The sequence below is a fragment of the Artemia sp. Qi Xiang Cuo genome, chromosome 3 (genome assembly GCF_049724085.1).
Source record: "Artemia sp. Qi Xiang Cuo chromosome 3, ASM4972408v1, whole genome shotgun sequence".
Classification (NCBI taxonomy): Eukaryota; Metazoa; Arthropoda; class Branchiopoda; order Anostraca; family Artemiidae; genus Artemia; species Artemia sp. Qi Xiang Cuo.
Genome location: NC_142796.1, coordinates 28,999,390 through 29,012,701, shown reverse-complemented (window position 1 = coordinate 29,012,701; position 13,312 = coordinate 28,999,390). Strand labels below are relative to the sequence as shown.

At 32.8% G+C, this 13,312-nt stretch overlaps 2 protein-coding genes across 2 annotated transcripts in view; one reads left to right on the top strand and one right to left on the bottom strand.

Moving 5' to 3' along the window:
* The window catches only part of LOC148953971 (twist-related protein-like), a 28,550-nt gene extending 25,534 nt beyond the window's left edge, over nt 1-3,016 (top strand). The window contains exon 3 of the mRNA XM_089086869.1: nt 2,871-3,016. The gene's annotated coding sequence lies outside the window, so the exon portion shown is untranslated. The remainder of the gene's footprint in view (nt 1-2,870) is intronic.
* Nucleotides 3,017-4,657: 1,641 nt separating this feature from the next.
* The window catches only part of LOC148953970 (glycoprotein-N-acetylgalactosamine 3-beta-galactosyltransferase 1-like), a 103,247-nt gene continuing 94,592 nt past the window's right edge, over nt 4,658-13,312 (bottom strand). The window contains exons 7-8 of the mRNA XM_089086056.1: nt 11,564-11,721; nt 4,658-8,706 (exon numbers count right to left, since the gene is read on the bottom strand). Of these exons, the coding sequence (XP_088942182.1) occupies nt 8,524-8,706; nt 11,564-11,721 (341 nt within the window). The 3' untranslated portion in view covers nt 4,658-8,523. The remainder of the gene's footprint in view (nt 8,707-11,563; nt 11,722-13,312) is intronic.

The following is a 13,312-nucleotide window of genomic DNA, read 5'->3' as shown; positions in this document are numbered from 1 at the left end:
TTTTATTCCATTTTAGACAAAAGGATGGTTTTGTGCCTCTATTGGTGTGTCTGAGCAGAAGTACAACCAATTCAAAGCTTTCCAGTAGTTTCGTCCCCGAGCTTATGTCTATAAATCAATACAAAACAATGTGTTTTGTATTGATTTATTGAAATCAACACGAACATCGTGTATCTAATACCCACTTTTTGTGTTGCCCCAAAGACCCCTCCTTAAATACTTTCATGTGCTGCATAAAGGGCTGGGCACACGTAGCTGATTTTGGGAACTGATTTTCAAATCAGCGCCGATTTTAAAAAAAATCGGCGTCGATTTGAGCTTGAAAAATTTTCTAGTTTTCGGCGCCAATTTACAAAATCAGCGCTGATTTTCGTCATGATCATCACAAAAAAAAATAGGGATGCAAATAAACAGTCAGCCAGAGGTATCTGGGGTGAAAGACCCCACTACTGGGCTGAGAACTAAACTGAGAACTAAGCTGAGATCAATCAAGCAACTATTAATAAACTCCAGTTGACTACTTGTGTCCATAATTTTTTGTTTTGAAAATTTTGCGCAATAAATTTTTCTTTCAACAAATTTTTCTTACCGCTATCGTTTGTCCACTGATGCTGAAATCGGTTCCCGAAATCAGCTACGTGTGCCTATCCCTTAACTGACAATTTTCATTAGAGGCCCAAAATAATTATTGATTTGGTGCTTGCTATAAAGTATTTTAATCTTATCTCCTTGGCAATCCTATAATAGATAATTAGTCCTTTAATTATCTCCTTTACAATTTTTCATTATCGAGCTACATATTGCTGAATATAGTTTCATTATGAACGAATACTTTTTAGAGACAAAGTTTTGTTTAATAGATGGGGTAGTACTATTTCCAATAACAATGCAGTAGTTCATTGGGTCGATAGGAAAAAAACAATTAAAAAACACAAATCAACAAAAGACATCATAAGGTTCTTAAAACATAAGCTCAAGAAATCATATCAACGGAGTCTATCAAATATATATACTAAGGCAAGATCAATACTTTCATACCAAGTTCTAGCATTTCGTAAGCTATTTCTTATCACTTAAATGTCATCCATCATGTTTAACATATGTTTCTACTTGCATCGGCTTTTTTCTTACGATGTTTTTATCTTTTTTTTTAATCCACAAAGAAAAGCTGACAAATTAAGAACGCTTTTCTGAAACACTAAACACTAGAGTTGGTAGATAAATATTCATGATAGTGTGCAAGTCCGTTCACTTTTTTTTGCCTCGGCCTATTTGGAAGTTTTATCTAAGCACATGTGCCTTAACAGAACTAAGCACCTTAACAGAACTTAGCCTGTTTATAACAGAATTTAGCCTGTTTGTTCATAATGAAATAAATGAGTAAAAAAAAATGTATAGAACTAGCCAAAAGGACCACTTGGCAGATCTCTTGGTCATTTATTTTAAATTTTATAATGAACAAAAAAAAAAAAAAAAAAATCAAGCGACAGTTTTTTAATTTTAATAAGGTTTAAAAAAAGAAAAAGAAAGAAAATACAAAAAAAGAATCCAAATAGTAACTGCTCATTTTCCAAATTATATTAACTTTACATCTGACATCACTATTTTTTCTGAAGTTCTAGCTAAAACGAAAATTTATGAATAGGCTAATAGCTCTGCCTAAAGAGTTTTCAAGTGCGTTATTCCGTAACTTCCCATTTTCGGTATTAGCGTACGTTTCAGAGAAAAAACAATGTCTAATGCTAAACTCTAAAATGAGACATTTCAGTACAATTACCAGAACTAGAAGTCTGTCTCTTTTAGCGAGATTTTAAAAGACTTGTCTAATAATTGAATTAACTGAATTATTTACGTTAATTTTTATTTTTTCATTTAAAAACATTGAAATAGTCATATCATTATCCGCTGCTTCTTCACAACGACAGAAGATCCAAACAATGAATTTAAATTTGTAAAAGGGTCTCATGTAAAATAAAAAATAGATAGCATTTACATAGCTAAAAACGGTTATGCACCAACTAATTAACAAGAATTTCATGTAACTGGACAATCTTCGAGTGACAACAATGCTCCGTAAACCAAGGTCGTGTCCAGGGTGGGTGGTTACCGATTTGAACCCTCCCTTCCCAATCTTTTTTTTTGGCTCGTAAAAACGTAACATAAATGCATACAAACAAGTTTTTGATGCGTTTTCTAAAGCCTTTTTTGTAACAGCAACCCCCCCCCCTGGAAAAAATCCTGGATACGCCCTTGCTGGGAACAATAGGCTAAATTATAGAGTTCATCATGTACATTTTTAGAAGAAGCAATTTTAAAACCCGATTAAGTTTCTGACCCAACATCTCCAAAAATTCAACTTCCTCTTTTTTGAAGTTTCAGGTTAATCTTGTTGCAGGGTACCAGTTTGTAATTTTATTTATGCTAATAATGAATTTAAACACGACAACTAGGCATAAAATCCATGTGTATATCACACTGATTTTAACACAGTTTGAATTGAATTACGAACTCGATAGTTATATTTTTATAGCTGTGATAGTCGTTTGTCAATAAAGTATTTTCTATATTTACTCTATTAGTTTATGGATACATTATTTTTGCACGTTATATCATACTAATTTGTTTTAGTTTTTTTAATGACCATTTTTATGCAATAGACTTCTTTTAATTAGTTTTTAAAATTTGTTTATTGTTTTGGTGGTTTCTGTTTTGTTTTTTGCTCTCCTTTACATAAAAATAAGAAACAAATTCGCCTCTATTAGAGCTTGTGTCTCTTGAAAATAAAAGTCATCTTATCCATGTATCCACACAACGCATGTGCGACCAAGAACAATTAGAGACATAATGTTTACAGCTACTTTTTTTTCCAGGTGATTGATGAAATGATTCCAAAAGTGCTACTTATCAACTATACTCGTTTCTATTTAATGATTTCAACACATCAACATTTCCTGATTATTCCATTGCGATTTCTTTACTTTTGTATACTTTAATAAATATATTATTAGCTTCTCGACTTGCCAGATACTATAATAAGTTAGTTAAATGTATTAGAAAACGACGGAACAAATACAGCAACAGGGAGGGAGGGAGAGACAAGCCTTCACAAACACTTCCTGTGAATAGGGAACAAGCTTAAAAAAAAAAAAAAAATTTTGTGCCCAGAAGTTTTTTTTTATAGAACAAGATTTTGAAATTATTATCAATTCTTGGTTTTCAGGCGGACTTGGAGCTACCCCTTTGCCCGCCTCTGTCCGGACCCTTACGCCACTAGCGGTTTCTCCTGGTGAGAAGGGAGAAGTTGGTCATGTAGGAGGGGGGGGGGGTGAATTTATCTTGCTTCATTCAAAACTTGGCTTTCGACGCAATTTTCGGGATTTTTCCCAGGGAGACGCCTCCCTCCCCTATCTATGCCTATTATGAATACCCATGTATAGTCAATATTTGACTAAGGAAATTAACAAGCTCAGGAACAACGCTTGCTACCGGAATTGTCTGGTATTGAAGATAGATTTCTCTTGGGCGTTTTCTTCATCTTTTTTCTGTATTAACAACACGTTTGGGGCAAAAAAAATAAATGGCTGGTGCAATTAGCCAAAGAATGAAACCGTCATTTGAATACTCAATACAAGCCAAGATAAAAGAGTTACTTTGGTATAAATTATGCTAGAAATCATTCCAGAAGAATGTTAGAGCATTGACTTATAGAACACCAATATAGTTGCCATGTTCCTGAAGTGACTACAAGATCACAGAACTACCACTCTTACGGCTTACATTCCCTGAGAAACAATTTTTGGTTCATTCTACAGCTGTAACTTGTACCGAAAGAATAATAAACGTACACTTGATTCATTAGTTCCATATCTACTAAGCCACAATTATGGTATTGCTTACACTTTTCTTCGATAATGATCTGAAAAAATGGGAAAGTGTTCCTATTTTCGCAGGTGTTTGACTTATTTTCAATCTAAAAAAAATGCAAAGCAAATTTCAAAAATACATTCCGGTAGATGAATAAAGCTGTTTCCCAGCTATCAAACACATTTGTACTGGGAACCACTTTGAAATTTCTCATTTTTCTTCATTCACTTATATCACTGGATTCATTCCAGTGATATAATTTAAATTCCAATTTAAATTTCGGTAGATGGGTAAAGGTGTTTCCCAACTATCGAATGATAGTAAAATTGTTGTTTAACAATGACCATTAAAACTGAACGACTGCAGAAAAATAACAACCAAAAACTTGCATAGCAAACAAAAGCCTTAAGATTAACTTTAATAGCATAGGTAGAAAATGAAAAGCATAGCTGGCTACATGGGTCATGAGTATTAACCATACTTAAGAATTATGTCGACAAAACACACTTCTGCTGGGAACCGCTTTGAAATTTCTCATTTATGTTCATTCACTTATATCACTGGATTCATTAGTTTCATATCTACTAAGCCAAAGCTTGGATATAGCTTAGACTACTTGGAGAATGATCTAAAAAATGAGAAAATGTTCCAATTTTCACAAGTTTTTGACTTATTTTCAATATGTAGAAAATCAAAAGCATAACCTGCTACATGGTTCATGAGTATTAACCATATTTATGCAATATGTCGATAAAACACACATCTACTGGGAGACACTTTGAAATTTCTCATTTATGTTCATCCTGCTGCAATTTAGAAAGAAAGTAATTTATTTGTAATTAGAAATTAACTAGTACCGAACAACAGCAAAATTGTTTAATTTGATTCTTTATCCATGCAACTTGTAAGGTTTTAAAATTAGAAAAAAAAAATTACATCATTGCAAAACCTTCACTGACACTGAACTACTTTAACGTCTCAACAACTTATTACTATTCCCATGTATGATTTTTGACGGCTGCATTCACCGTTTCCTTATGAAAAAATAAACCAAGGCAGCTTAAACAAAATTAGCATGCTCAGCAAATTAGTTAATAAATAAAAAACGATTTAAAAGGTAAATGAAAGTAAATGATAATTTCAACGATTTTTTATGCATTGAAAAAAGAACAACAGTACAAAAGAGGAGAAACAAATATTTATTCACATAAATTTGGCACAAATAAAATACAAACGTATAAACAACATACGTTCCCAATGGCAAATATAAAATTTGAGAGGAATTTACCGACTGTTCCCTACTTAAAGCTCGTCAGGTGCAAAAAGCAGCCTTCAGATTTTAACTTAAAAAAAAGTGAACATCTCTGACAACGATCAGATAGAAAATTTGCTCAAGAGGAAAGTAAATTATATACTTGAACAAAACGGACATATTTGCCGCGTTCAAACAATTCCGAACAGATAAAGAGTTTCAGACGTGATTAGAGGTTGTTACACGGCTAGAGGTTGACTCTCGTTACGCACGTTTTTACAGACGCTAGACTATGTCTATTTGAATCTGGTTTTCAAAACCCCAGCTTAAATATCTGTAGCTTCTAAAAAATTGAGCATAATCCAGGGGCATAGCTTGCTATGGGGAAGGGGCACAACTGCCCCTCATAGACCTCAGCCCCCCCCCAGCTGAAAATTAGTTTCTTCAAAAATCTGGTCAAAACTAAGATAAGCCTGCACAAAACAAGCATCTATAGAAACAGCTAAGTTTTCTTTAGTATATCTTTACCTTTATGGTACTTTATGGCTCATTTTTCAGTTTTCACTGTCACTTCCACTTGATTTAAGAACAAATGGCTCCAAATTTGCCCCCCCCCCCCAGGACTTTGAAAAAATTACGGTATTGGCAGAATTTAAAGCTTACCAACTTTAGGTACAACACTGTCAATAAATTACAAAATGGCAGTTTGAGATACAACAAAAAATTGAAAATCTCTAAGAAACTCAAGTCATCTTAGAAGTCAAAAATAACTTGCCGGTTCCCCTAAAACATCAGAACAAAAAGCCAATTTTAGTTCAGTTTTCGAACGACAAACAAGCGAATCCTTTTTAAGGAACTTCATGATATTTTCAATTCAAAACACAGAGACCTGAGCAAACCTAATGAACCGCATAACAAGAGGACTAGATCCCCTCTTTAAAGCGTCTTAGAAACCGCTTTTTGTTTAAGTGGGTGGTTTAAAGGCTAAATAGACTAATAAAAAAGGAGGGAGAATAAAAAAAAATTACATTGCTGATTCTGATTTTAATGTGAAAACGTATCTAATGGGATAAAATACGAAGACGTTTGATGACGATGACTTTAAATTTGATGACGTTCGCATATTCCCTTGAATAACGAGAATATACCAAGGTTACTGTAGTTAAAAATTTGTCAAACTGGAGTCCAAAAAAATTACGTAAATATTTATTGTTAAATAGTTGAAACTTTCTTATATTAAACCAAAGCATTTATGTATTCCGAGCTCAAAGTGTCATCCAAATTGCATTTATTCTTGTTATTATTATTTTTTAATATCGAGGCTTTGCAAACAAAGATAATGGTTCGTTTACACATTGTGGAAATTCATGTCGATTTAGCAATCCGTGCGGAAATTCTATCTGTTTTCGTGCTAGAAAAAATCTCTAGCTTTCCGCAACGTTTTGGTCAAATCAGGACGGAATCTTGGCAAGGTTTTTAAATGAATAAAACCATGGGTATGGATTATCAAAAACTACACGATCTTATAACTTTGGTTCAAGGCTACACCAGCTTCTATGATCCTGCGCACCCAGGCTATAAGAAAACTAAGAAAAATGGTGTCATTTGGCTCTCTTTTGCTCAACAGCTTTCGGAAGAGGGTAAGAACATAGGTCACGCTGTTGCAATAATTTAAAATCTTTGCCTTAAAAAGCAGCGTTATTTTAGCCATAGTTCGAACAGAAACGGACAGATTTCCGCAATGTGTAAACAAACCATCAGAGTAAATCAAACGACTTGACGCTAAAATTTTAAAAATAAAAACGTGGTTTTTATTCAATTAGAATCTCGGAGGTGCATATAATAGAAAAAATATATAGTAAAATTTTCATTGTAGACGGATTAAAAAAAAAAAAAAAAAAAAAAAAAAAAATTATCCGAAAAACAACAACCCTAGACTCAAAAGTAAAAATTAGAGACAATTCTATATAAAAAACGATGGCAAATCTTACAGATTTTAACTACCCCTTAACAAAAACAGTGAAATAGCACTACACACATTTTGATTGTGAAAAAAAAAAACACTAGACACATATTTTTATTTTTGCATTAGACCTGGCTATATCATGAATCAGTTTATAACCGATGTTGTACTCTCCAATGAGTATTTTTGATGAACTTTGCTTTCAGAGGCACACTTGTGCTAATTGGTAACCAATTCCTCTTGATATCATTAGGTAGGTCACCTTCTTTTGGACCATGTCATATCATGCCAGAGATAGTCAAAATATATTAGATTAATATATTCTTGAATAGCAGTGACTCATGTTCAATTAGTAATTCCGCGCAAGAGCACTAGAAGGTAAAACCCTTTTTTGTTTCGCCAGAAAGTTGCTGGAGTTAACAGTATTAACATTTTTAATTAACGAAAAAGCTGGCTGCAAAACGAAAATCACTCAACTAATGAATCAACAACTTCTAAAATTAATAGGAACAACATTCGCAACATTTCCTTATGTTTGCTGACTGCGGTAGAGCTGCCCTTTAGCCTAGGTACACGCGCGGGAGTAGAGGAGGGGTTTCGAGACCCACCCAAAATTTCTTCATGTTTTAGGTGTTAGCGATTTAAAACGTCACTACGAGGTTCAAAACCACTAGCACTATCAGCAGCATAATGCTGGTCAACTAAATTAAAAATATAATTAAGTCTAAGTGTCGAAATGGTATTATTAGCTAGAATTAGCTAGGGCCTGGAAGGGTCTAGCTCCTCTTATTTCCAAGAAACGAAGGTATAAATTTACAAGATATTAATACCTCCGAATAGGATTACTGGTATACCAAATGTTACTCCCCTCCGCCAGACAAAGCAGAACAGCTTTGGAAGTGAAGTTAATCTTTATCCCTTCACCCGGCCACTCTGAGTCATCTTTAATGTCAAAAATGAAAAGAGGTTTAGAATGGGATTTTAGATTTTTAATTCGACAAGATTTTAACATAAGCCAAGTAACTAATCAGAATATTTTTGATAGGATGCAACATAAATAGCAATATATATAAATATATTATTCTCCATCGCTTAAAAAAATTCCACAAAAGTAGTGAAAATTCACTAAAGAGTAGATATCCACACTCCGTTATGTGATTCAAAGCGAGAGTTGTTGATACATCCACCATGCAAAAGGCCTGAGAAGGTTTCAATTTTTTTCAATAAAGCCTCTTAAATAGTTACACAGCACAATAACTACTTAGACCAGTGACATGTATCATTTGACTAGCTTATACATTTGAAAGAAAACCCAACAATAACAAAACCAAAGGAAAAATGAAAAATCCAAAACTATAAAATTAAAAAACAAAAACAAACAATTGCCAGAAATAAAATTAGAAACTTCTTCAGCAAGGCACATTCTTTTGCTAAATGCTGCCATCTATGATACTCCAACCCACGGAGTTGCCTTTCCTTCATAGTCAGGTGGCGCTGCTGGTATCCCTGAAGTTTTAGGAATGATCCCATGGGGATTTAAATGATATATAAGGTACTCAAGAACATACATAACACTAGGGTTTACATAATGGAATGAAATGGCACTATCAGAGCAGCAGTTGACACCCTAAAAAATGGAAAACTATTATCAAGACAAGAATGTTTAAGACCACATCTTAGCCAAGCTAAACCGGTGACATAAAAAAAACCTGTGGACCAAAATGCACCTCAATCGCTTGGACTACGCCTGCATAGTTCGAGGTGCGTTTTGTCTGGTATCGGGTTTTAGCATCGCTCGGCAAGCTTCACCAGGAATCTATAAATGAAAAGGCGGCTTAATTCATATTGCTACTATAGAAAATGACTAGTCACTGGTAAGAAATCAAGAAAAAAAAACGTTAAAAGTCAATTAACATTAAGATGTTTTATAAAAGCGGATTCACAAATGACAGAGTTGTCATTATTTTTACTTCTACTTTTATTCCATCCTTTATATTTTACAAACTCATAATGCTTGTCTTAATCACTATCCTAAAAAAGCTGGCGAAGCGATTAGGTCAAACATTCCAAAAAAGAAATTGGTTTTTTGCCGTAAATTGCGTTAATCACAAGTTTGCCAACCTAAATTGTAATGCTAACAGCCTATTATAACGTATGACCTGAGGCTTACACTTTCCACCAACTAACCTTGTTTAAAATTTATACTCTCCAAGTAAGAAAAAATAGTCCCAAAGATTTAAAGTAAATATTTGTTAATTTGCTCCAGACAAATATGGGACTTCTAGCTTTCTCCTGCTGCAAATCAGTGAGAATTTCTCTTACTGCAAGGAGGGGGGAGGGGGGAGTGCAACCTTTCCATGTTTTTCATTTTTATATTGTATAATTTTTCATTTTTATATTTTTTTTATTCAATTCATTTTATTCATTTTTTATTCATTTTTATATTTTTTTAATCACTGTACCATGTTTTTCATTTTTATATTGCATTTTTATATTTATATTTTTATATTGTTTATAAGAGCAATTCAGTCAAAAAGCCAGCTAATGAGAAAAAGGCTAGTACTACCTCTCTACAGAAATACATTATATCTGTAAAAACACCACCCTGACATTTAGGGAACGGATTCAAATAATATGCATGACAGAATTTTCATCGCTAATTTTATTGTTTGTTGAACTGGAAATCTGCAATAAGAAGGAAAAAAAAACTGCCGCCAACTGAATTAGAATACTCGAATTTCAAAATAGTGATACAATCGTAGAGACACCTGGGTACTATGGAATCGAAATGCTAATATCACACAGTTAGTGGTAACGAACTGTAAGTAAGGAGCGAATAGTAAGCGGCCCAATAGTAAGCGAAACTCTAAAAATAGGAATTTTGATAACATTTAAAGCATCAAAAGAATTGACTTTTTATGGTGATTCCAAATATAAAAAATTCATGTTATCCATAAAAAAAAAACTAAGAACCTTAGAAAATTTGCCTGATTTTCAAAAAACAGGGGGGGGGGAGGCAAAAGTCAAGCGATCTTGATAAAAATCACACTATCAGATTCATCATATCACAGAACCCTACTGTATAAATTTCAAGTTTCTATCTGCAAAAATGTGGAATGTTGTGTTTTGTGACAGAAGAAAGGTGATGGATGCGTGCTTTTTTTTTCTTTCAGCGTTTACATGTCGAAAAAAAATACCTAGAAGATGAATATAAGGTTTATTTAAACGAGAATTAAAAGTTCTAGAACCCTTTTTAAGTGACCAAAAAAGATTGCAGGGCAACTAGCACCCCTCCCACGCCCTCTTTCTCCCCAAAGACATATTAACGAAAAAAATAAGTTTTTTCAATTGAAAGTAAGAAGCAACATTATAACTTAAAATGACTATAAATTATTCCGTTCATGAGAGGGACTGCCCCTTCCTCAATCATTGCTCTTTACTCCAAGGTCTTAAAGTTGTTTAAAATACTTCTCATTCAAATTCAACGGACCTTGTGTTTCAGGCGTCAATCTTAAAGAATTGGGACACACAATCAAACTTTGGAGTAAAGAGCAAGGGAAGAGGAAGGGGCAGCCTCCTCATATAAAGAATAATTTCTATACGAAATTTAAAAGGTTAAGTTTATTAACTTGCCCGTCAGACGTTGTTGAATTACTAATATCCAAAAGATGTGAATAATAAGACATTTGAACGGAAGGAACTGTCAAGTACTGGTGTTCAGGGACCTCTAAATTCAATCAGCGCGAAAAATATTAAGAGGGCATTGGGGGAGGAGGGAGATTTTATACCTAAAACCTTCGTAAGAGTGTACTCAAAACTTCTTAAAGTTTCTTGGCGATCAGAAAAACCGTGTTGTAAAGCATACAGGACAGACACACAGACAAACATTCGATTTTACATACGTAGATTTGTGGGTAAAACTTTTGTTTCGAAAACAACAATAGCATTTTGCATCATTACTAACTATTTTATATTCTATAACTATATAAATATATATATATATATATATATATATATATATATATATATATATATATATATATATATATATATATATATATATATATATATATATATATAATATATATGGAATATAATATATTCTATATAATACTTATATTTCTATGCATACTTATATTCTATATATACTTATATTCTGCATAAGTATATGGAATAAAAACAGAAATTCAGGAATAGCTTTATCGAGCTATTTTTTTTGTTAAGGCAGAACAAGGGAGGAGAGGTCAAAAGAGGGGATGAAATGACTAGGAAAAAGCGAATTCGTCTGGGAGTTATTTAAAGTACTATTGGCGAAACATCGCAAACAGTTATGCCCCTTTCCTCAAGGGGAACAACACATGCTTCCCAAAGAACGGAGACAAAAGAAATTTCTCGTGTAATAAACGCAAAAAAACAGATGATTTTGCTAAGCAGATAAGTAATCATGGCACATCAACAGATTAGTGGGTTATATAGACATTTACCTCTTGGGAAGGGTAATATATCCATTTCCACCACCAAAAGCTCTTATCAACATGACCTGGGGTTAAATGATGTTCAGGAGTAAAAGGTAAAAATCTATCTTTACCAAATTCATCACGAGAATCTCCTGCTCTGACTCCAACATTCTGCATACATTTACCTAAAAAAAAAGAGAATCATCTCTAATAAAACTCTAAAATAAATGAACTATGATTGATGGGACAGCGTCATTTATGCATTCAATGGAGATGAATTTGTTACAGAGAATACTAACATAAAGCCTTAAGGTTCAATAAATGCATTTCGGGTCCCAGTATGATGTTAATCATACATGGGATCCCAGTTAATCATACTAATATCCCAGTAAGATGTTAATCGACTCCAGATTTATGTTCACATCGCGGAGACTTTCAGCAAACCAAAAATAACGACGTTATTAAGCGTTAAGCCGAATATTTTTCTCAATAAGAAATGTCATTTTAAAAGTGCTTGCATTCCCCAATAAAATATCAAACCAGAAAAAAGGCGCAGGAATTCATTTAAAAACAGCTTCAGTTGATAGAAGATAATATTAAAAACTTAATAAACAAACTTAAACTATAACTCCGAGCTATTAGTGGGTTATATACAACTTCCTTTTATCTCACTCCAATAATTCCACAATAAGTCCACACAAATACATATATATGGTACAAAGCATGGATTTAATCTCAGAATGAAGATTCTTTATCAATATATATACTATTCTCGTTAAGCGAGTAATTGCGTATGTATGTATTTATGTTTGTATATATGTTTTTTTTTTCTTGGAAACGGCTCCATTTTTTTTTTGAAAATTGGTGCACTGATATTCTTTGTCCTGAAAACACAATAGAGAGGTCACGAGATTCAGAAAATTCATTTAGAGCCTTAATTTTGGAAAAACCTTTTTTACATGTGTGATGTCACATTTATACACATTTAAAAGAGCAAAAGATACACCATTTTTCCCAGGGATGGTCTTATTGCTTTTGCCATGTATGACGCATGCGAAATTACTCAAGGTGACAATTGACTCGAACACCTAATGCAAAAAGCATGAAAAAAGTGACAGCAAAATCACATTGAATTGCTAAAGAAAATGTTGTATAACATTTTTTTTCAATATATATATATATATATATATATATATATATATATATATATATATATATATATATATATATATATATATATATATATATATATATATATATATATATATATATATATATATATATATATATATATATATATATATATATATATATATATATATATATATATATATATATATATATATATATGGTTTTTGAAAATCAAACACGAAGATCATTTTTTTTTAGGGGACTGGAACTTTCGATTGGAAAATCAATATTGTCATTTATAAGAGTTCGTCATAACGAACTGTAAGTAAGGAGTGACTCGGCTCAACAGTAACCGAGACTCTTAAAACGGATTTCGATATCAATGATATATCAAAAGGATTAGATTTTTATGCTGATTCCAAATATATAAGATTCATTAAGTTTAGTGTTACCCATCAAAAGCTACGAGCCTGAAAAAATTTGCCTGATCTTCGAAAAAGGTCATTTGCCTGATCTTCGAGGAAACACCCCAAAAAGTGAAGGAATCTTGAAGAAAATCACACAGTCAGATCCAGCGTATCAGAAAACTTTACTTTAGAGGTTTCAAACTTCCATGTTAACGCGCATTTAATTGTTTCTTTTTTG